Genomic DNA, 20,100 nt, shown 5'->3' with positions numbered 1-20,100 from the left:
TGTTCATAACCTGGGGGCTCTGTGCTCAGCCTGGAGCCCCCTGGTATCAGCGTGGGGGTCTATACAGGGCCCAGAACAGCCTGACTGTAGCCTGGGGGTTTGTACAGCACCTAGTACAGCCCAGTGGTGGCCAGGTGGCCTGTGCAGCACCCAGTGCCCCCCAGTATCAGCTTAGCCAGTTTGTATTAGGGGGAACATGGGGGTTGCTGGCACGTATATATATGTGCTGAGCTGGGCCATATGCAGGGCTTTCTATAGGGGACTTCTCTATAGGAGAACTTACTCATCCATGTCTTTTCCAAATCAGAGCTGCTCTATCAAGGGCCCCCTGGCTATAGGGGTCTCCATGGATGGCTTCTTCTGGGGAATTGTTGATTTATAGGGGACCCCCTGGTTATGAGGGTCTCCATAGGCAGCCATCGCTGGTGGGGGTTGATCTATAGGGGATCCCTTGGCTATCACAGTCTCCATAGGGATTTACCTATAGGGGATCCCATGGCTATTGGTATCTCTATAGGCTACCGTCTTGGGGGATTGATCTATAGCAGATCCCTCAGCTATAGAGGTTTCCATAGATGTCCCTCTCTAGAGGGGTTGGTCTATAGAAAATACCCAGATATAGGGGGCCCTATAGGTAACCGTCTCTATAGGGGACGGGGGGGGTTCCATGCCTTGAGTCCCTTGTGTGTTGTGTGCCCAGATCCCCTTACATGTTGCCTGTCACGTGTTGCATGTTGTGGGGGCAGTGTGTTCTGTGGCCCCATCCCCTGAATAAGTCACCTATTGCCCCCCCCACCCCCTTCCCCGGCCAATCCCTACCCAGGGAGGGGGTCAGCGGGTCAGGATGCCTGGGTTCTCTCCCAGCTCTGGGAGGGCAGTGGGACATAGTGGTTACAGGTGGGGCTGGGGCTGGGAGCCAGGACACCTGGGTCCTCTTGGAAGAAGGCAGCAGGGCTCCATCCTCCCCCCCGCCGCCTCAGTTGCCCCCCACACACAGCCACATGGCTCTATAGGGGCTTCCCCACATGGTCCTATGGGTTGTGGGGAGGGGGCCTAGTGGTTAGACACAGAGGAGCCCAGATCCCCTGGCTGCTTGGGGCGGGGAGGGGGGGAGCACATGCCAGACCCTACCAGCTTCCCAGAGCTGGGGAAGCGGCTCCCTGGAGGCAGTAGGGGTTGTTATCGCCTCGCACAGGTCGGCGGAGGGCGGAGAGGGAGCGTGGGGGGGGGGGAAGAAAAGCTGTCCCTGCCCAGACGTGGCCTTGGGGACCTTTGCTCTTCCCCAACCGCTGAGTCAGCATCCGGCGGGGGGGTTACGATTCAGCACTGCCCCCTCGGCGCCACCCTCCCCACGGCTGTACCCTCCACCGTGCCTCAGTTTCCCCTGCTGCGGGGCAGGGGCGGGGGCAGGACAAGTGATCAGTTGCCCCCTGCACCCGGGAGGAGGGATGTATCTGGGAGTGGAGCAGGGGGAGCAGTGTGATGCACCGGGGCTGGCAGCCGGACGCCTGGGTCTGTCCCAGGAGGGGAGCGGGATTAGAGCAGACCCCGCTCGGCTCTGGACAGACTGGGGTGGGGGGGCGCAACTGGGAGCACTGAGTATGGGGAAGGTCTGGAAATGGGGCTGAGATGAGATCTCCGTACCCCCCTCCCTTCCCCTCCCCCCCGCGGTGCTGCAGACACGCACCCCCCCACGTGTACACGCGTGTCTCCTTGGGGTACACCTGTACCGGGGGCGCTGCTTTCCTGGGGGTCCGAGCCGCGCAGGGACCCACCCGCGCCCCTTCCCGTTTAACTCTTGGCGCGCTCAGCCGTGACCCCCCGCCCCCCCCCGGGCCGCCCCGCCCCCCCCTCCCCGGGGCCGGGGGCTCCGGGGTACAAAACCCTCCCGCCGCTCCCGGGCCGGTCCAGGTGCAGGCGGCGCCGGCGCCCCCCGCGCCCCCCACGCGCGACGCGGACACACTGCGCCAGGTACCGCGGGGCAAGGGCTGGGGGAGGATCCACGCCCCGGATCGGGGCCCCTCCAGCCGGGGGTGGGAGTGGGGGGTCTGCGGCCCCCGTCCCCCTCTTTGTCCTCTTCCCCCCCTTCAGGGCTGCGAGGCTTTTGGGGAACTCCCCCCCCACCCCCGCCAGGCGTCTGCCGGATCAGCTGCGGACACACCATGCCCCACAACAGCCTGCGCTCAGGTGAGCCCCTGCCCCGGCTTGGCCCCCTCCCACGGGCGGACCCACGCTGCTTCCTGCAGGGGGGGGGTCGAAAACCGGGCAGGGGTCGGATTCCCCCTCCCCCCCGCCCACACCCCGGAGATCCCCGGGGTTGGCCCCTCCGTGTGGCCGGGCCTGGAGGGGTTACACCGGGTTAAGAGAGGCAGTGGGTCCGACCGTCTGTCAATTTCACTCCTTGCTCCTGGTCAGTGTCACCCCTTCTCTGGTCAATTTCCCCCGCCATTGCCCAGTGGGGAGGGGGTTTCTCTGCGCCGGGAGAGCCCGTGTGTCCCCTCTGCCCCAGGTTCCCCAGGGTGTGGGGGGCTGTGGATCCCGCGTGGGCTATGCAGGCACACACACGTGTGTGGCGTGCTCAATAGCCGGGCTGTGAATCTTTTTGTACCCCCAGTAGGAATCCTCTCCCCCTTTTTTATTTCTTGCTAACTGGGGAACTGGTCGATCCCACGGGTTTATTTCCCCACGCGTGTATCCGCAGCCCCTTGGCTGGTGGCTCTGGGGCGGGGTGTGTGTGTGTGTCAGGAGGTGTTGCTAAGCGTGCTAGGCGTGTTGCCCAAACTACATGATCCTGCTCCCCCTGCAAGGCTGGGGTGTAAATAGAATTGGCACCTGTCAGACGGATCCACCCACTCCTAGACCACCACGGGGCTCTGATCCCGGTTATTTTGGGGTGCGGGGGGGGGGAGGTCCGAGTCAGTGTCACCCCCTTGCCTCCCATCACCTTGACCCGCCGCATCCCGTAACAAGCAAGCGCCCTAATGGTAGTTTCTCCCAGCGCAGATTCCCTCCCTCGTGGCATCTGCCCGCCGCCCCACTTCTCCTCCCCAAACCCGGGGCTCATTCGGATTAATTAAACTGCCGGAATAAATGTCTGCCCGCGATCAATGCCCGAAGGCGTAAAACTCGTCATAAACCCCAGGTCTAGTTCTTAACAGGCTTCTTCCTTCCTGCCTAGTTCCTGCTTGAGCCGGGGTAATGTGCGCCGTGTGGTCGCTTCATTCGGATCAAAATGCAGAGTCACAAAGTGTCTGAGTTTGGGGGGGATATAGGCTGTTCCAGCTTGGGGAGGAAACCCTCTGAGCCAGGAGGGGTTGGTTTAGGTTTAGCTTCGGTTGCGGGGGTTAGTTGTTGGGGTTTAGAGTTTAAAGGGGTCTGGTTTTTAAATTTGGGGGGGGAGGGGAAGAGTTTTGGCAGGGTCAGTGTTTAGATTGTTAGGGGGTTTTGTGTTTGGGGTTTTTTTAGTTCTTTGGTTTGGGGGTGTTTTTAGTGTTTGGGTTTTAGTGGAGGTTGTTTGGGGTTTCTAGCTCAGCATCTTGAGTGGTTTTGAATTCCTGGTTTGTGGGGGAGTAGATATCAGGGAGTTTTAGATCCTACATTTCAGGAGGGTTTCGATTTCAGAGGGTTTCAGATCCCAGATTTCAGGGCTTTGTAGTTCCTAGATTTGGGAGGGGGGGGTATATTTCAGGGGGGGGGGTTTAGTTCCTTGATTTCAGGGATTTGTGTTTGGGGGTTTTTAGTTCCTGGATTTTAGGGGTTTGTAGATATCTAGGAACTGAATAACAAACACCCTAAACACTAAAACCCTAAAAATCTAGGACCTAAAACCCCCTGAATTTGGAGTTTGTGTTGAGGGGGTTTAAAGTCCTAGGTTTCAGAGTTGTGGAAATTTCAGGGGGTTTTTTTAGCATTCACTGTTTTTCAAGTCTAAGATTTCAGGGTTTTCTAAGTCTTCAGGATTTTCCAGTTCTTAGATCTCAGGGTTTTAGTGTCTGGGATGGGGCATTTAGATCCCAGATTTGGGGGGGGAGGGGGGTTAGATTTCAGGATTTTCTGACATCTAGAAGGTAAACCCCCCATAACACTTAAAAAAACAAACAAAAAACCCAATCCAAAATATGTGTACACACAAACCCTGAAATCTAAGAATTGAAAAACCATCAACACCAAACCCCCTGAAATCTAGGGACTAGAAAACCCTGCATATGAAACCCCCTGAAAACAAGGACTGTTGATTCCTAAATTTGAAGGCTGTTGAGATTTGAGATTTCAGGATTTGTTTTAGTGCCTTGGGTTTTTTAGCTGTTAGATTTCAGGGTGTTCGAGTGCCTGGGGTTTTAGCTCTTAGATTTAAGGGTGTTTTTATATTCGGAGTTTTGAGGTCTTACATTTCAAGGTTTTTCAGTATTTGGGGTTTTTAGATGTTAGATTTTAGGTGGGGTTAGTGCCTACAGGTTTTAGCTTATAAATTTCAGGGGCTTTTCTAATTCTTGGGTGTTTTTTTAGCTCTTAGATTTCAGGGTGTTTTAGTGTTTGGGGCTTTTAGCTCTTAGATTTCATGAGAGCTTTTTTGTTTGTTTTTATTTTTTAGCACCTGGGCTTTTTAGCTCTTAATTTTCAGGGTGTTTTAGTGCTTCAGGTTTTTTACCTCTTAGATTTCAGGGTGCTTTAGTATTTGGGGGTTTTAGCTCCTTTTCAGGTATTTTTTAGTGCCTGGGGTTTTTAGCATGTGAGGATTTTAGTGTTTGGGGGGGGGTTAATTCTCAGCTCTCAGGGTGTTTTAGATGTTAATGTTGTTTAGTCTGTAGTGTTTAGAGATTTTTTAAGATTTTAGGGGAAGTCTGTGGGGGGGCTTGTTTCTGGGGGGTAGCTTTTAGGGCTTTTTTAGTTCATTTCAGGGATTTATTTTCTTTTTATGATACTGGTTTTCTTTAGTGCTGAAGGGATTTGCACTTCAGTCTGTGTCCAGCTGCTTGGTCTTGAGGGTCTTTCTTTAGACCGTCTAGCCCCGACAGTCCAGGAAATATAGGAGGGGCAAAGAGTTTGGTGGGGCAATGGCTTTGATGGGACAGTTGTCCCTGAAGACCTCTCACCCACAAACCTCTTTGCCTCCCCGCTACAACATTTTTTATTTATTTATTTTTTAGTTCTTTAACTCTCTGATTATTCACAATTAATATTTGGCCTGGAGGTTTTGTTTTTAGCTTTTCCTCTTTTTTCATTTTAAGTGATTTTTCCCCCCCCCAATGTGAATTTGTTCTAGTAAGAGAGTGAGGTTGTTGCTGTGATAGCCCGGGAAGGATGAGAGAAGCAAGGAAGTCTTAGCTAGTCTAATAAAACTTGGTTGCCCTATGTTATCGGGATAGAGTTAGATGAGCTTTCGGATGGAAGATATTCAAATCCTTCCTTCTGGTCCTCTGGGTTGTTTAGTGTGAGGTTTTTCTCTTTTGTTAAGGGTTTAATTTGCTGGTTATTCTTCATTCTTATTCTTATTTTTAACCTTAAGAACTAACAAACTAAAAAGGAGAAACAGCGTTATATCTGTTAAAAAGGGCTCTAAAGGAAGCATTTGATATATATGCATACCTGTTTGGAAATCAAGTGATTGTGCTTGTGTATATGTGTATGCATGCACGCATGCATATGAATGGAGATCTCTGTGTGTTGGATATATGCATGTGCATGGATGTGTGCATGTGTGTATGTGCATGTATGGATGTGAGTGTGTGTGCACACCTGTGTGTTGATATGTGTGTGTCTGTGTGTAGATATGTGTGTATGCCTCTGTGTGTGTATATGCACGGCTATATGCATGTATGTGTGTGGATGTGTGTGTCCATGTGTATATGCAAGTCTATATGCACGTGTGTGTATGCATGACTATGTGTGTGTGTGGATATGTGTGTCTGTAAACATTGGAAAAGGGTATTTTAGAACAGATTTGTATATGGGGGAAACGCTTCTTTTAGAACAAGTTTGTATAAAAAGGGTATTTTAGAAGAGAAAAAGTGTATTTTACAGCAGGTTTGTATCCAGATAGAAGTATTTTAGAACAAGTGTATATATGGGGAAAAGCGCTTTTTAGAAGATATAAAACCATCTTAAAAATAAACTCTTATATGAAACCCTTTCAGAAAAAAATAAGCTTTTTCCCTATGAAAACATGTTATAAAACCACTTTTGAACAGGAAAAATCCATTACGAAAATAACCTTTGTAAGAGACAAATACATTACAACAAACTTTTCGGTAAAGAAAACATGTTTTTCCTATTAAAAAGTGCATGTAACCTGTTTTCATAGTAAAAACTTCATTGTAACATTTTTTTTAATTAAAAAGTACATCTAATATGCTTTCATAATAAAAAAGGTTTTTTTGGAACATAATTTTCTATTAAAAAGTGGATTTTTGTAACATATGCTAGAAAAATAATCTTAAATATGAAAACAGGTTATAAAATGAACTTTTTAATAAGAAAAGCATGGTACAAAAATACATTATTTTTTGTAACGTTTTTCTGGTAAAGTGCATTTTTAACGCTTTCTTATTAAGACAGATGTTTTTGTATCATGGTCTTATAACATATTTTCCCATTATGACGTTTTTTGTACCATGTTTTTCTATTACATTTTAGCATGAAAACAGATTATAAAATGCACTTAATAAGAAAAATCTTGTTAGAAAAATAAATTTTAATAGGAACACAATGTTACAAAAAGCTTTTAATAATGACATGTTTTTCCTATTAAAAAATGCATTTTAAAACCAGTTTTCATGGTTAAAACATTTTTTGTAACATGGTTTTCTATTAAAAAGGTTTTCTGGAACAGATTTTTTCTATTAAAAAGTTCCTTTTTATAACGTTTTCATAATAAAAAGGTTTTTTGGAATACATTTTTCTGTTAAAAAGTGTATTTTTGGAATATGGTTTTTCCTATAAAAAGTGCATTTCATAACTTGTTCTCAAAGTGCACTTTTTAATATGAAAATATGTTATAAAATGTACTTTTTAATAAAAAATACACAGTACAAAAATACACATTTTGGTAATGTTTTTCTGTTAAAGTGTATTTTTGTAATAAGTTTTTCTGTTAAAGTTGATTCCTCTAACATTGTTTTTCTTGTGAAAATAACATTTAAAAACCTGTTTTCCTATCAAAAAGTTTTGTGTAACATGCTTTTTTATTATAACATGTTTTCATACCAAAAAGTAATAGGAAAAACTTGTTACACAAAACTTTTTATAGGAAAACAGGTTATAAAATACTCTTGTTCATAGGAACAACCATGTTAGAAAAATCAAACTTTTAATAGAAAAACATCACAAAAAAGTTTGTAATAATGAAAACATGGTTTTCCTGTTAAAAAGGGCCTTTTATAACATGTTTTAATAGGAAAAACAGGTTATAAAAGGCCCTTTTTAATAGGAAAAATATGTTTTCATTATTAAATGCTTGTTTGTATCATGTTTGTCTATGGAAAAGGTCATTTTCCTAATATGTTTGCTTTTTCTATGAAAAAGGTGCTTTTTATAACCTGTTTTCACACTAAAAAGTACAGTAATAGGGAAAAAAAGTTCCAAAAAACTTTTAAATAGGAAACTATATTATAAAATGCACTTTTTAATAGAAAAAAAAATTACAAAAACCCACTTTTTTATAGGAAAATTCTGAAAAATAGACCTTTTGATAGGAAAAATGTTGCAAAAATCACCTTTTTTATATAAAAATGTTCTAAAAATAAATTAGTATTTTTCCAATTTATTTTTTACCTTCTAGGGTTTTGATTTGAGGTTGATTTTTAGCCTCTGGGTTTTTTACTTTTTCTTTCATGTCCACTTGCCTCAAACTTCAACAGCTACTGAAAGCCCCTCAACTTTGACACCTGCCTTGGTTCTTGCTGGTCAAAAACATAGACTCCATTTTGGGGCTCTTTGGTCTCATTCCAAGGTGTTTTCCAATTCCCTTCCCTGAGGGGAACCCCCCCCCCCAAACTGAAACAAATTTACCCCCACCCCCCAAAACAAAACAACTTAATTCCTCTCAAAATCAGGATTCTCTTGGGCATAACCCCCCCCCCCCCCATATTCTTTGTCTACAGAAAGATCCACTCCACTGGTTAGATTTCCACCCTCAGTGAGGCCCTGAAAAGGTTATTAATGGGATTTTAATGGCACTGTGTTGGACTTTGGCTGTCTCTTCTTCTGCCGGGATCCTTTCTAGTGCCTGACTCTGGCAGGATGGAGGTCCCATGTCTTGTAGGTTGGGGGGCGGGGGGCATCTTTAATGAAACCAAATGTGGATCCCAGCCTGGCCCAGTTAGAACACAAGTGATTTCTCAGTGCAAGATTCCCATTGTTGGGTGGGGAGAATATTTTAAAGGCCTCCAAAGAACTAATAAAAATCCAGTACTTTTTGGGGGGCGAGAAACCCCTGATTTTTGGTGTGTTTCTGGATGGTGGCATGCATGTCTCATCTTTCTCCAGACAGCAGAGAACAGGTCTTGGACAGCTCCTGGCTTGAATGTGAGATTATTTGGTCCAGATGGGTCTCCCCCCAACTTCTGAAAGTTAATTAGAAGATGGTCAGCTGCTGAATCCCAGCTTCTCAGGCTTTGGTAGCTGCCGTGATGGATGGGCTGTAGTGGATTTGGATGGAGACTTCTCTATTTTTTTAATTTATTTGCTTTTTGCTTCTTTATCATCTCATTATAAATCTAAGCTCACCCACTCTGGGAGATGGGGGTGAGGAGAATTTAATTAATTACAAAGGGGAAACAAGTCCCTGTTAGAGTGGAGCTGCTTTAATGGGATCTGGGTTGGGGATCAGGGTAGCGGCAGTGACCACAAGAAAAGGGATCCAGCCTCTACTGAGGCTGGGGGGTCAGAAGAGGGGCCTTGTGGACTGGACCTGGCAATGAAGGTTAAATTAATAACCTGGACAGGGCTTCTTAGAGGTGCTAATAGGTACCTTCTGGCAGCGCTGTAATTTAGCACAGATTTGCATGTGTCATTTGCATATTAATCTATATTAATTGGAGGTTGTCTGTCCACAGTGTAGATATGTATGGGAAACATACCCAACTATATTTGGCTATGAGATGCAGACAAAATACAGTGCGATGTAATGCATAGCATATATTGCATTGATTATGTTAGGCCGTAATGTATAACAAATATTGAATTAATTACAAAATGAATTAATTACATAATTTAATTACATAATGATATAATGCATGGCATATATGGCATTAATGACCTAGTGTAATAATTATAGCACATTACATTATGTCATAATGTATAACATATAGTGTATTGATTACATTATAACTATAACACATTGAATTAATTCAATAATGCCATAATGTATGACATAACCTAATGAAGGCAGTGTGCTATAATTATATTGAATTAATGAAGTGATGTCATAATTATAACATAATGTAATTAATATAATATACCATATATGCTATATATACATACAGTTATCCATAGACGTGTCCTTGCGCACACATACAGAGGAGTGAATGTGTCAGCATTATTTATAAAGGTATAAAACACCCTCATCTGCAAACCTTGTGTTCACAGTGTGTGCGCCTGAGTTGCGGGGAGGTGTATTTTACAAGGGGGTCTGTACCAGTTTGCTTTGCTTAGTTTGTTATACATAGAAGTTATCCACAGAAGCATGTGTTTTATCCTCTCTATCCTCTGTGTAGTGATCTATTATATACATGTGTATACATATACACGTGTGTATAGATATATATGTATGTGTGTGTGTGTATAGATATATATACACATATATGTTTGTGTATATAAATGCATGTGAGTACATATATATATTGCACCCACACACGTGCTGTATATAAAACCTATATACATACCTCCTACCTTGGGTACAAACATGCATATATGAATCTTTATATATGCTTCTCTGCATATATGAAGATATACTTTGCATACTTGAAGATGAAGATCCCAGTACATCCTTTGTGTATGTGAAACTATGCTTTGTATATCCATCCTTTACATATACACGTGTGAAGTATGGAAATGAATGTAGTTTAATGCATTTTAGTGATGTCTAAAGTGTTATCTACAGAGTGTGTGTGCGTGTGTGTGTGTGTGTGTGTAATTTTCCCAAGTGCAAGCATGGGGCGGTGGGAGCAAAATGACTACACACGTGTAAGGCTTGATATATACAGAGCATGTAGAGGCATGATCTATGTTACTAGTGTTGAGAGAGGCCATGTCAGTCTGAAGACAGGCAGGAGGCTGAGGGGAGCTTGTACCTTGTAAATTAGCTTGAGCAGAAACTGGGATACCTCTGAGCTCTCTGGTCACCTCTGAGCTCTGCTGTGTGTATCAAACAGAGATACGCTTCTCCATGCGTGTGGTGTGATTTGCAATTTGCCCAAGGGAGTGTGAGGCAGGGTGAAGCCAGGCTGATCAAGAAAGGGAATGTATTTTACAACCATAATGGATGGAGAGGAGAGAGATGAGCCATAGGGCGATACGTGTCCTTCATCTGGCTGTGATGGTTCTGCCGGCAAGAGCATGCATGTTTTATCTGTATGGTGGTGCATATACATATATAATGATACATATTCATATATGCACATATGTGTATGTACGTGTGTACACACACACATGCCTATATATCTATGCATATACACACATAAGCTAATATATATAATAGCAGCTGTCAACTACCTGAAGGGTAGTTATGAAGAGGATGGAGCTGGACTGTTCCCACTGATGGCAGATGACAGAACAAGGAGCAATGGTCTCAAGTTACAGCAAGGGAAATTGAGGTTAGATACTAGGAAAAACTTTCTCACTAGGAGGGTAGTAAAACAGGTTCCCTGGAGAGGTGGTGGAAATTCCATCCCTAGTGGTTTTGACCCAGCTAGACAAAGTCTTGGTGGAGATGATCTAGTTGGGGCTGGTCCTGCTTTAAGCAAAAGTTGGACTACATGTGACCTCTTGAGTTCCCTTCCAACGCTCATTTTCTATTATTCTACATGTATATTCAGTGCATATGCATATATCATGGTGCATATGCATGTGTATGCCTGTGTATGTATATAGTAATGCCTAAGCATATACTACAGTGCACCTGTATATATATTGTATATGCATTGATTATATATTTACACACATGCACACCATAGCATGCACACAGGCATCCATTATACGGTGTGTGTGTGCATGTATGGTTAATACATATATAATAAATTTGATGGATACATAATGGTGCATATGCATGTGTATATGTGTGCGTATAATCAAGGCATACACATGTACGTGTGTGTACTGATGCATATACTATGGTGCATAAGTATATTAGTATATACATCAATTATGCACACAGACATTGTATAACCTGATGCATATGCAAATCTATAATCAGTGCCTGGGGGGTGTACACACACACACACACACACACACACACACACACACACAGAATGTACAGTGGTGCATATGTGTGTATATATAATTGTTGCTTATGCATGTAACACAGTACATATACATATATGGAAATTAATATCTAGGCATAAAAAAGAGAGAGATGCGTGGGTTTATACCTTACTGTATATGCATATATATATAATGGATGCATAGGCATATATAGGGATGTACCACAGTGCGTGTGTGTGTGTATATACATATATATTTGTGTGTGTGTATGTACAAATCAGTGCATAGGCATGTATACAGCTTCATTGTTTATGGATGTATAATGCAGACACACAGTTGTATTCCCTGTTTATGCTTTGGCACAAAATGTGTCTGCTGGCCCCTATACCAGTTGCAAACCCAGTGTGTCGCTGACAGAGATGCTGCAAGTGCCTGCAGGGGGTGTGGGAATGATACCTGTATCCCTAGCAGGGCCTTGGGGTGTGTCTGGGGCAATGAGTCTGTTTGTGATGTCATGGCATGATGTCACAAGATTCCCTCACAACACCCCTGAAACTATGATGCCACCCAGCCTGCCATGATGTTATGGCTGCTTTATCCCTACTGTTGTATCCTACTCCTGACCCCGCCTCATCCCCAGTCTAACCAGGGCATGCCTATTCTCCTGCCTCAGTTTCCCCTCTTGGCTCCCTAGACCCATGCCTGGGTGGCAGGGGAGGTGCTGACTGAGTCATTGAAGCCATTAATTTGTCATTAACGATTAACAACTTGGGCTCTGGACTCTGCCCAGCCCCACAGCCACCTCCCACAAAGCCAGGAATCACTCCAGACTGGAGCTGACCTCTTTCCCCCTTGCTTGGCACCTCCTTCCTGACCCAGCTGGATTCATCAAGCCAGGTCAAAAAATTATCCAAGGACAGTGTTTCTTTCACTGGTGAGGATTAAAAGGAGGTTTCCTTTGGAGGCATGAGCTATCATCCTTAAGAGCCTCTGATTCCTCCCCTAGTTGCCCTTCTACATGCTTCCCCTAATGAACAGACCAAAAGCTGGCTTCATTACGGTTAACACCTGGGAAGTGAAGAGTTTAGCAGGAGCAGGGTAGCTTATGAGCCATGGGATGGAGCTGCCCCCATAATGGATGGCAAAAGAAAAGCCAGTTTAATTAGAGCTGTTAACGCCTAGGGAGTGAATTGTTTAGCAGGAATTGGGTAGTTTATGCTTTGGACTGAAGAGCTGAGCAGGCATGAGGTAGCTTAGCTGTGGATTGGCGATGCCCTTCTCCATGCCTCCTTTAATGGGGTGGCAGAAGAAAAGCCAGTTTATTTAGGGTCGTTAATGCCTACGGAGTGAAGTAGGAATCAGGTAGCTTATGAACTTTGGAGTGGAAAGGCCGGACAACTGTATCCACAGCACTGACTTGTGTTAGTTGCCACCCCCTTATTTCCCTGCTGGGTTTTTGTCCCCCAATATTACCCCAGATCCTCATAAACTGTCCCCGGGCCTAGCTACTGGCTTGGTTTAACCCCTCCGCAGGTTAAACCAGGACAAATCTGTAATGTGTCCAGCCCTGAAGGGGGTTAAATCCAGCCTGATTTGACGGGGGGGTTTGGGGGGGTGAGGAGGAGTCTTGAGACGGGAAGACAAAGGCGCCTTCGCTGGCTGCGGGGGTGCGTGAAATTAGGCGGTCACGGCGCCGTGAGCGCCGTTAATTAGCAAGGGGAAATCGGCGCCGTTGCGCCTGACGAACTCAGCATTTCATCAGGCCTTGGTCGCCCACAGCTCCCCCCTCCTGGCTCCCAAATCTATTAGGGTGATGATTGTTGGTTTAATAGGGACTTTGATCTTAGGGGGTATCCTAAGCTTGCGGGGGGCGGGGGGGGGAGGGGGCCTGATCCTGGGTCTTAAAGCTGGAGGGTGAAATTGGGGGTCTTCTCCTAGCCCCCACCATCTCTGCGGCAGAGACAGTCTCCCCCAGCTCCCCCTTGCTTGGTGCTGGATCATAAACTCTGGGATGGAAGCAGCTGAGCTAGGGGCTGCTGTGGGGGGCTGCTGGGAAGGGAGGGGCTTGGAGGTATTTAACCCCTCATTGCCTAGTGTAGAGGGAGGGCTGCTTATATCTTGCAATCAGACCCCCCCGCGCAAAAAAAGAAATAGATGATGCAGGGATTGAAGGGCTTTCCTTGTTGCCCCAATGGCCAGAGTCATGCTGTCCTCCACACGTCCCAGCTCAGCTCCTGGCCCCAGTTTCCCCTTCTAGCAGTCCATCCCACACTGGGTCTGGGTTTGTACAGTGCCTGGCACGGGGTACCCCAGTCCAACCCTGGAGGTGATAGGGTGTGATGACACAGGGGGTACTGTCATGTCAGAAGGCCCAGCTCACGATGTCATGGGGCCAGGCTGTATAGGGTGCTTGGAGTTGTACAAAGAGCTCTCCGATAAAGCTCCAGTCAAAGTGGGGAATTATCTCGTTAACAATAATACCAAAGTGACATCAAGGCTCCTGGGAGCCAAAGGAGTTGCAATTAGGGTAACATCCCATGGGAGGAAGCCATGAAACCAGCTGGCCAGGCAAGCCAGTGTCCAAGCATTTGCAAAGAGTTGGCCAAGGGCTCTATGGTTCCCTGGGATTTTGGGGGACATGGGTGATGGGGGGCTGTGATGATGGCATCCAGGTGTTTACAGAGTCAGTTGAGGGCTCATGTGAGGCTCTGGGGTCACTGGGAACTGGGGCTTTAGGGGATGTGGGTGATGTCAGGGCTGGGATGATTGCATCCAAAAGTTTGCAAAGAGCTGGCCAGGGGTTGTGTGGAGCTCCATGGTCTCCAGGAGCTAAGGCATCAGGGGACGTGAGTGATGGGGGTGCTGGGATGATGGCATCCAAGAGTTCACAAAGAGCTGACCAAGAGCTCATGTGAGGCTCTGAAGTTGCTAGGAGCTGGGGCATTGGGGAATGTGGGTGGTATGTGGGGTGGGGCTGGGATGATGCTGAGGCCTAGTCAGGGAGGGAACAGCACGGAGACTTCCCAGGAGGTGAATGGTCACCAATGAGGCCGTGGAATTTTTGGGGGGCACCCAGGTGCAGTGGTGGGGGGCAATACAGTTGCCCCAGGAGGAGGCTTTTTCTCTGTGGGTCCCCACCCCAAGCAGGGCATCTGCCAGCTGCCTCCAGTCTGGGCAGGGAGGAGTTAATTTAAAGATGCAGATTAATAGGGGAAGTGGAGGGAGGTGGGGAATCACTAGCAGCAGAGAAGGGAAATTGGGCCACTGCTAATAGCACCAAGGGAGCCGTTACTGGCACTGCCGCATTGATGACTAACGAGGGGAGGGGGTGACAGCCTGGTGGGGGAGGGGAGGGGGTGGCAGGGGTGTAGGGCCCCGATCCAATGCCCTGTGGCCTGATTCAGCTAAGTGGTCACCCTGCCCTTCCCTGTCCCCCCTGCAGGCAAAGGGGTGGGGGCCATGGGCCATCTATCTGTCCCACACCACCTGCTTCCACATGCCACATACTTGCACACACATGTAATTAGACCCCAGAGAGCAGCAAGGCTGGTCCAACCCCAGGTGGGCCTGGTCCTTGTGGGACTAAGATATTGCACACATGTACAAACTCAGCATGTGCACCCATTGGGGCTCCTGATTCCCTGATTCCCCCCTCGAGCCCCAGCTGATCCTCTTGGTGACCCTCCCTCCTCCCTGCAGGCCATGGAGGGCTGAACCAGCTGGGCGGAGCCTTTGTGAATGGGCGCCCGCTGCCTGCTGGTGTGCGCCAGCGCATCGTGGACCTGGCCCATCAGGGGGTGAGGCCCTGTGACATCTCCCGGCAGCTGCGTGTCAGTCACGGCTGTGTCAGCAAGATCCTGGGCAGGTAACGGGGGTCCCTCCCTTGCCCCCCCGCCAGCCATGCCTTAGTTTCCTAAGGCTCAGCTCTGTACCACACATTCTGTGCCTGGTTTCTTAACCTCCACTCCCCACCAGCCATGCCTCAGTTTCAGACAGGCCCCTAGGCCCCTGGCCCCCAGGACCCCCCCAGCTTACCAGGGCGGCATCTCCTTGTGTCCTGGAGTAGGTACTACGAGACCGGCAGCATCCGGCCGGGTGTGATTGGGGGCTCCAAGCCCAAGGTGGCGACGCCGCGGGTGGTGGAGAAGATTGGAGACTACAAGCGCCACAACCCCACCATGTTCGCCTGGGAGATCCGTGACCGGCTGTTGGCCGAGGGCGTGTGCGATGGCGACACCGTGCCCAGCGTCAGCTCCATCAACCGGTGCGGACTCCCCAGTTCCCCTGTCCTCTGGGGGAGTCGTCCCAGCCTGCAGTCCTGGGCCCTGGGAAGCTCCCTAGGGTTCTTGGCAGGCCTTACACATGTGCTGGTGCACACACGGTCACACGTGTACGCACAGGTGTGCATGAAGTGGCAGGGCCTGCTTGACCTCAGGCCATGTGTGTGCACAGACACCTGTATGCGTGTATGTGTGCATACACGACGCGTGTACCCACACAGGTGTCCGTGCATGAAGGCCTCACCCTTGCACATGCCCAATTCACCCCCACATGCACATATGTTGAAGACCCCTCCCCCACATTGTGTCCACACGTGGCAAACACCCATACATACATATGTACCAACATGCTTGTAACATACACATGCATACAAACCTGCACACTTGTAGCACATGCACATGTGGTTGCAACATGTCCACACACCAGTCTATAGCACACACCCATTGGTCCCACCTCCCCCTACACGTACATGTATCAATATGCATATAACACATGTGCACATGAATTTAAACCTGCACATACCTATGTGTAGCACATGTGTGGGGCTGCAAATATTCATGCCCCTGTATAGTCATGCACATATACCTATGCGTGTTTGTGTACACGTGGATGCCAGCACACACATACATGAATGTGCTGGGCCTGGCTGAACTGCTGTGTTTCCTACTCCACCCCAGCATCATCCGCACCAAGGTCCAGCAGCCATTCAACCTCCCCATGGAGAACTGCACCATTGCCAAGGCCCTCAGCCCTGGCCACAGCCTCAGTGAGTGACTCTGGGGTCACGGGGAGGTTGTGGGGTCATGGGGCACCCCTGCTGGACCCCATCTTTCCCCAGTGCCCCATGAGTATCCACCCACTGCTATAGCAAGGCATCCTGCGAAACACAGTCAGCCCCTGACATCATGGGCAATGGAGGTGGTGGGTCTGGAGGCCTGTATCCCACAGGGCTTTGAGACAAGAGCCCCAAATAGTTGGAGGACGGGGGGAGGGGGAGAGCACCACGTTTCTGGCCAACACAAGAGTCCAATCCTGCTCACTCCCCTGGGGATGACTGACAGCCCCCTGGGTCAATCCCTGCTGTGGGAGCAGGTCTTGGCCTGGTTCCACCCCAGGCTCAGGCGCATCTGCCCCCCACCATGTACTTCAGTTCCCAGCTCGGCTGTGACCCCCCCAGAGTCACCCCCCTCGGATGCTGGCTACTCCATCACTGGCCTGCTGGGCTTCAGCACCACCAGCCAGCGCAAGCCTGAGCCCCCGGGATGGGGTATGGGGCAGTTGGGGAAGGGGGCTGGGGAGTTTGGGGCTCTGAGAGGGGCTGGGGGGATCTGACAGGCTGCAGGCCCTGGTGGGGGTAGGCTCTGGCAGGCTGTAGGCAGTGGGGTTGGGGGGTCCTGGGAGGTCTGTGCCGGGGGGGTTGCAGGACTGGGAGCAGTGGGGCTGGGGAGATCTGGGGGCTGCAGACACTGGGTGGGGGCCAGTGGTGGAGGTGGAGCAAATCTGGGGCATCCAGGGGAGCTGTTGGGGACTAGGTGGGGGTTACTGATAGCCTGTTCCTCCTTAGGCGAGGAAGAGGGCTGCCGGCTGGGCCTGGGCCCCCCGGGAGGGGGCACTAACCCCCGCAAGCCCCCATGCCCCGACACCCTGGTGCCACCCCCTCTGGAGACCCCAGCCTGTGGCTTCCAGCAGCCCCCGGCCCCCGAGCCATACACCAGCCCTGCACACCCCAAGGCCCAGCAGGTGAGGGTTGGTCCTGGCCAGGAGGCATGGGGACAGGGTGAGGAGCCAGGGTGGTTGGGGCTAGGGTCAAGTCTGGGGGGCTAGGGCGGGGGCTGCCTGGGAGGCTGGTGGGGTTGGGGCTGGGCCTGGACACAGAGGGTAGGGGCAAGTCTGGAGGGCCTGAAGGGGGCTGGGCCTGGCTGGGGGTGGGGGGCAGCGTGGGGGAGCCGGGGGGCTTGACCCCCTTTTGACCCCCCCAGGGCCTGTACCCGCTGCCCCTGCTCAGCAGCCCCCTGGAGGACAGTCGTGCCCCCCCCAGCCCTGCTGCTGCCCCCCCAACCTATGGCCCTGGTGAGCCCCCATGGGCAGGGGGGAGGCTTGGGATCCACTCCAAAGGGATGTACCCCCCAATGCCCCCCACTTCTACGGAGCTGCCCCATCTGAGCACAGCCCCCCCCCAGTCCCCAGGGAAGGGCCCTGGGTGAGTGGATCCCTGGTGGTAGGGGAGGATCCATAAATGAATGGATCCCTGGGGGGATGGGTCTCCAGGAGGGGGGAATCTCTAGGTGGGTGTGTCTCTGCATTGGTGGATCCCCAATGCACGGATTCCCCTGGTGGGTAGATTCCCTGGGTGGGTGGATCCTGGGTGGGTGTGTCCTTACTTGTGGGGGATCCTTGGTTGTCGGGGTGGGGTCATTGGACAAGTGGATCCCAAGTCATTAGATTCCTGGGTGGGTGGATCCTGGCTGGGGGGAGGTGTTACCTGGGTAGGTGGGTGGATCCCAAGTGAATGTGTCCATGAGTGGGTGGATCCCTGGTTGTGGGAGAGGGGGTTCCTTGTTTAGATGCATCCCAAGCAATCGGATCCCTGGGTGGATGGATCCTGGGTGGGTGAATTCCAAGCCATTGGATCCCCAGGTGGATGGATTCCTGGTTGTGTGTGGGGGTCCTGGCTGGGTAGATCTCTGGGCAGAAACCAATGGATCCTCAGGTGGGTGGATCCCTGGTTGTGGGAAGCCCTGGGTAGGTGGATGTCAAGCAACTGGATCCCCAGGCAGGTGGATCCCTGCCTACTTGTTAGGATAGATGCTTGCTGTGGGGGCTGTTCCCAGGCAGGGAGGTCCCAGATGGGTGCTTCCCTCTGCCAGGCTGGTGGGTTCAGGGAGGTTTGGGGGCTTTTGGGGGTGCCCCCTGCCCCATCTTACCCCTGTCCCCCCGCAGGGCGTGAGCTGGGGGGCCCCACCCTGCCCGGGTACCCACCCCCTATGCCCAGCAGCGGCCAGGGCAGCTTGGCCCCCGCCATCGCCGCCATGGTGGCAGGTACGGCCCAGCCCAGGGTTCCCAGCTGAGGGGGCCGTGGGGCAGGGCTGGAGGGCCCCGGATGCCTGGGTTCCATCCCCAGCGCTGGGGGAGGGGGTCCCGGATACCTGGGTTTCTCTGCTCATCCCTGGGCGGGGAGTGGAGTCGTGGTGGGGGCTAGGGAACCTGGACACCTGGGTTCTCTCTGGGGCTAGTGGCCCTTTGCAGGGGGGGAGGGGGAGGAGCCAGGACACCTGGGTTCTTTGCCCCCTGCAGGGGTGGGGTGCGCATCCCTACCCTTTGCCCTGAGGTCCATGCCCCACCCCTTAGGCAGTGAGTACCCCACTGGTGCCTACAGCCACCCGCCCTACAGCTACAGTGAGGCCTGGCGCTTCCCTGGGCCTGGCCTACTTGGTGAGTGCCCCGGACCCACCTGGATTCCCTCCCAGCTCTGGGGTGGCGGGAGTGGGGGGGGGGGGAGGGGAGGGGGAGTGAGAGTTGGGAACGTGGATGCCTGCGTTCTCACCCTCGCCCTCTGGCCCAATGCCTCAGTTTCCCCCGATCCGCCACGGAGGGAACTCAGGCATCCTGCACCCTCAGAGACAGGGCACCCGGACACCTGGGTTCCTTGGGGCAATTGGGGGGGTACAAATCCCTGCCCCTCCCCTAACGGCCCCCTACCCTCCCAGGCTCCCCGTACTACTACAGCTCGGCTGCCCGCGCCCCCGCACCCCCGCCTGCCACTGCTTATGACCAGCTGTAGCACTTGGAGCTGCACTGCTGGGGGGCCCAGAAGACTGGGGGCGTCAGGGCTGGGAGCCCAGATGCCTGAGTTCTCTCCTTGCGGTGGCGGGGTGAGAAGGGGAAACTGAGGCACAGAGGATGAGAACCCAGGTGTCCTGCCCATCCCAACCCCATGCTGGAGCCCCGCCCCCTTCTGTCCCAGGGCGGGGCTTGGCTGGCCCTGCCCCCAAGCATATGGGATGCTGAATAAAGGCTTTTTCCCTTCATCCTGCCTGTGCTGCCTGTGCTGGGGGTGGGGCCTGGAGGGAAGGGTTTGGATGAAATAGGAAGAGGGGCTTGGGGAGGTGGGGAAAGGTATGGCTAGAGTGGCTCTGGAGGCACAGGGCGAGGGGGGTTGCATCCTGCATGTCTGGGTTCTCTGCCCAGCTCCAGAGGGGCAATGCAGTCCAGGGAGGGGATGAGTTGGGGGTTGGGGGGTGCCCATGGGAGCCCACTTGGTTTCACCTCACCTTTCAGGGAACCCTGGCATCCTCAGCCCCAACTGGGATACCTCAGCAGGCACCAGGATCTGAACTGCCCCCTGCTCCTCCCCCACCCCCCAGTACAGGGCCAGATCCTAGGTCAGATCAGGTAGCTGCA

At 50.6% G+C, this 20,100-nt stretch overlaps 1 protein-coding gene across 2 annotated transcripts; it reads left to right on the top strand.

Moving 5' to 3' along the window:
* The first annotated feature begins 1,871 nt into the window (after positions 1–1,871).
* LOC102561272 (paired box protein Pax-8) lies at positions 1,872–19,727 on the top strand. 2 transcript variants are annotated; one of them, XM_019486206.2, is made up of 10 exons: positions 1,872–2,187; positions 15,118–15,283; positions 15,485–15,682; positions 16,377–16,465; positions 16,850–16,966; positions 17,264–17,439; positions 17,679–17,769; positions 18,640–18,738; positions 19,048–19,131; positions 19,407–19,727. In XM_019486206.2, exons 1-10 carry the CDS (start codon positions 2,163–2,165, stop codon positions 19,478–19,480), a joined length of 1,119 nt encoding a protein of 372 aa, XP_019341751.1. In that variant the 5' UTR covers positions 1,872–2,162; the 3' UTR covers positions 19,481–19,727. The 2 variants fall into 2 exon arrangements, with proteins under 2 accessions (XP_019341751.1, XP_059586512.1); XM_059730529.1 differs by having other exon boundaries at positions 15,482–15,682.
* The last annotated feature ends 373 nt before the right edge of the window (positions 19,728–20,100 follow it).

The sequence above is a fragment of the Alligator mississippiensis genome, chromosome 7, assembly GCF_030867095.1.
Source record: "Alligator mississippiensis isolate rAllMis1 chromosome 7, rAllMis1, whole genome shotgun sequence".
NCBI lineage: Eukaryota > Metazoa > Chordata > Crocodylia > Alligatoridae > Alligator > Alligator mississippiensis.
The sequence above is the reverse complement of the archived record's forward strand: the minus strand, read 5'-3'. Positions and strand labels throughout refer to the sequence as shown.

Coding starts and splice junctions, on each gene's coding strand:
- LOC102561272 (XM_059730529.1), top strand. CDS start 2,163: ATGCCCCACAACAGCCTGCGCTCAG. Junction 16,466..16,849: donor CAGCCCTGGCCACAGCCTCA/GTGAGTGACTCT, acceptor CATGTACTTCAG/TTCCCAGCTCGGCTGTGACC. Junction 19,132..19,406: donor CCCTGGGCCTGGCCTACTTG/GTGAGTGCCCCG, acceptor CTACCCTCCCAG/GCTCCCCGTACTACTACAGC.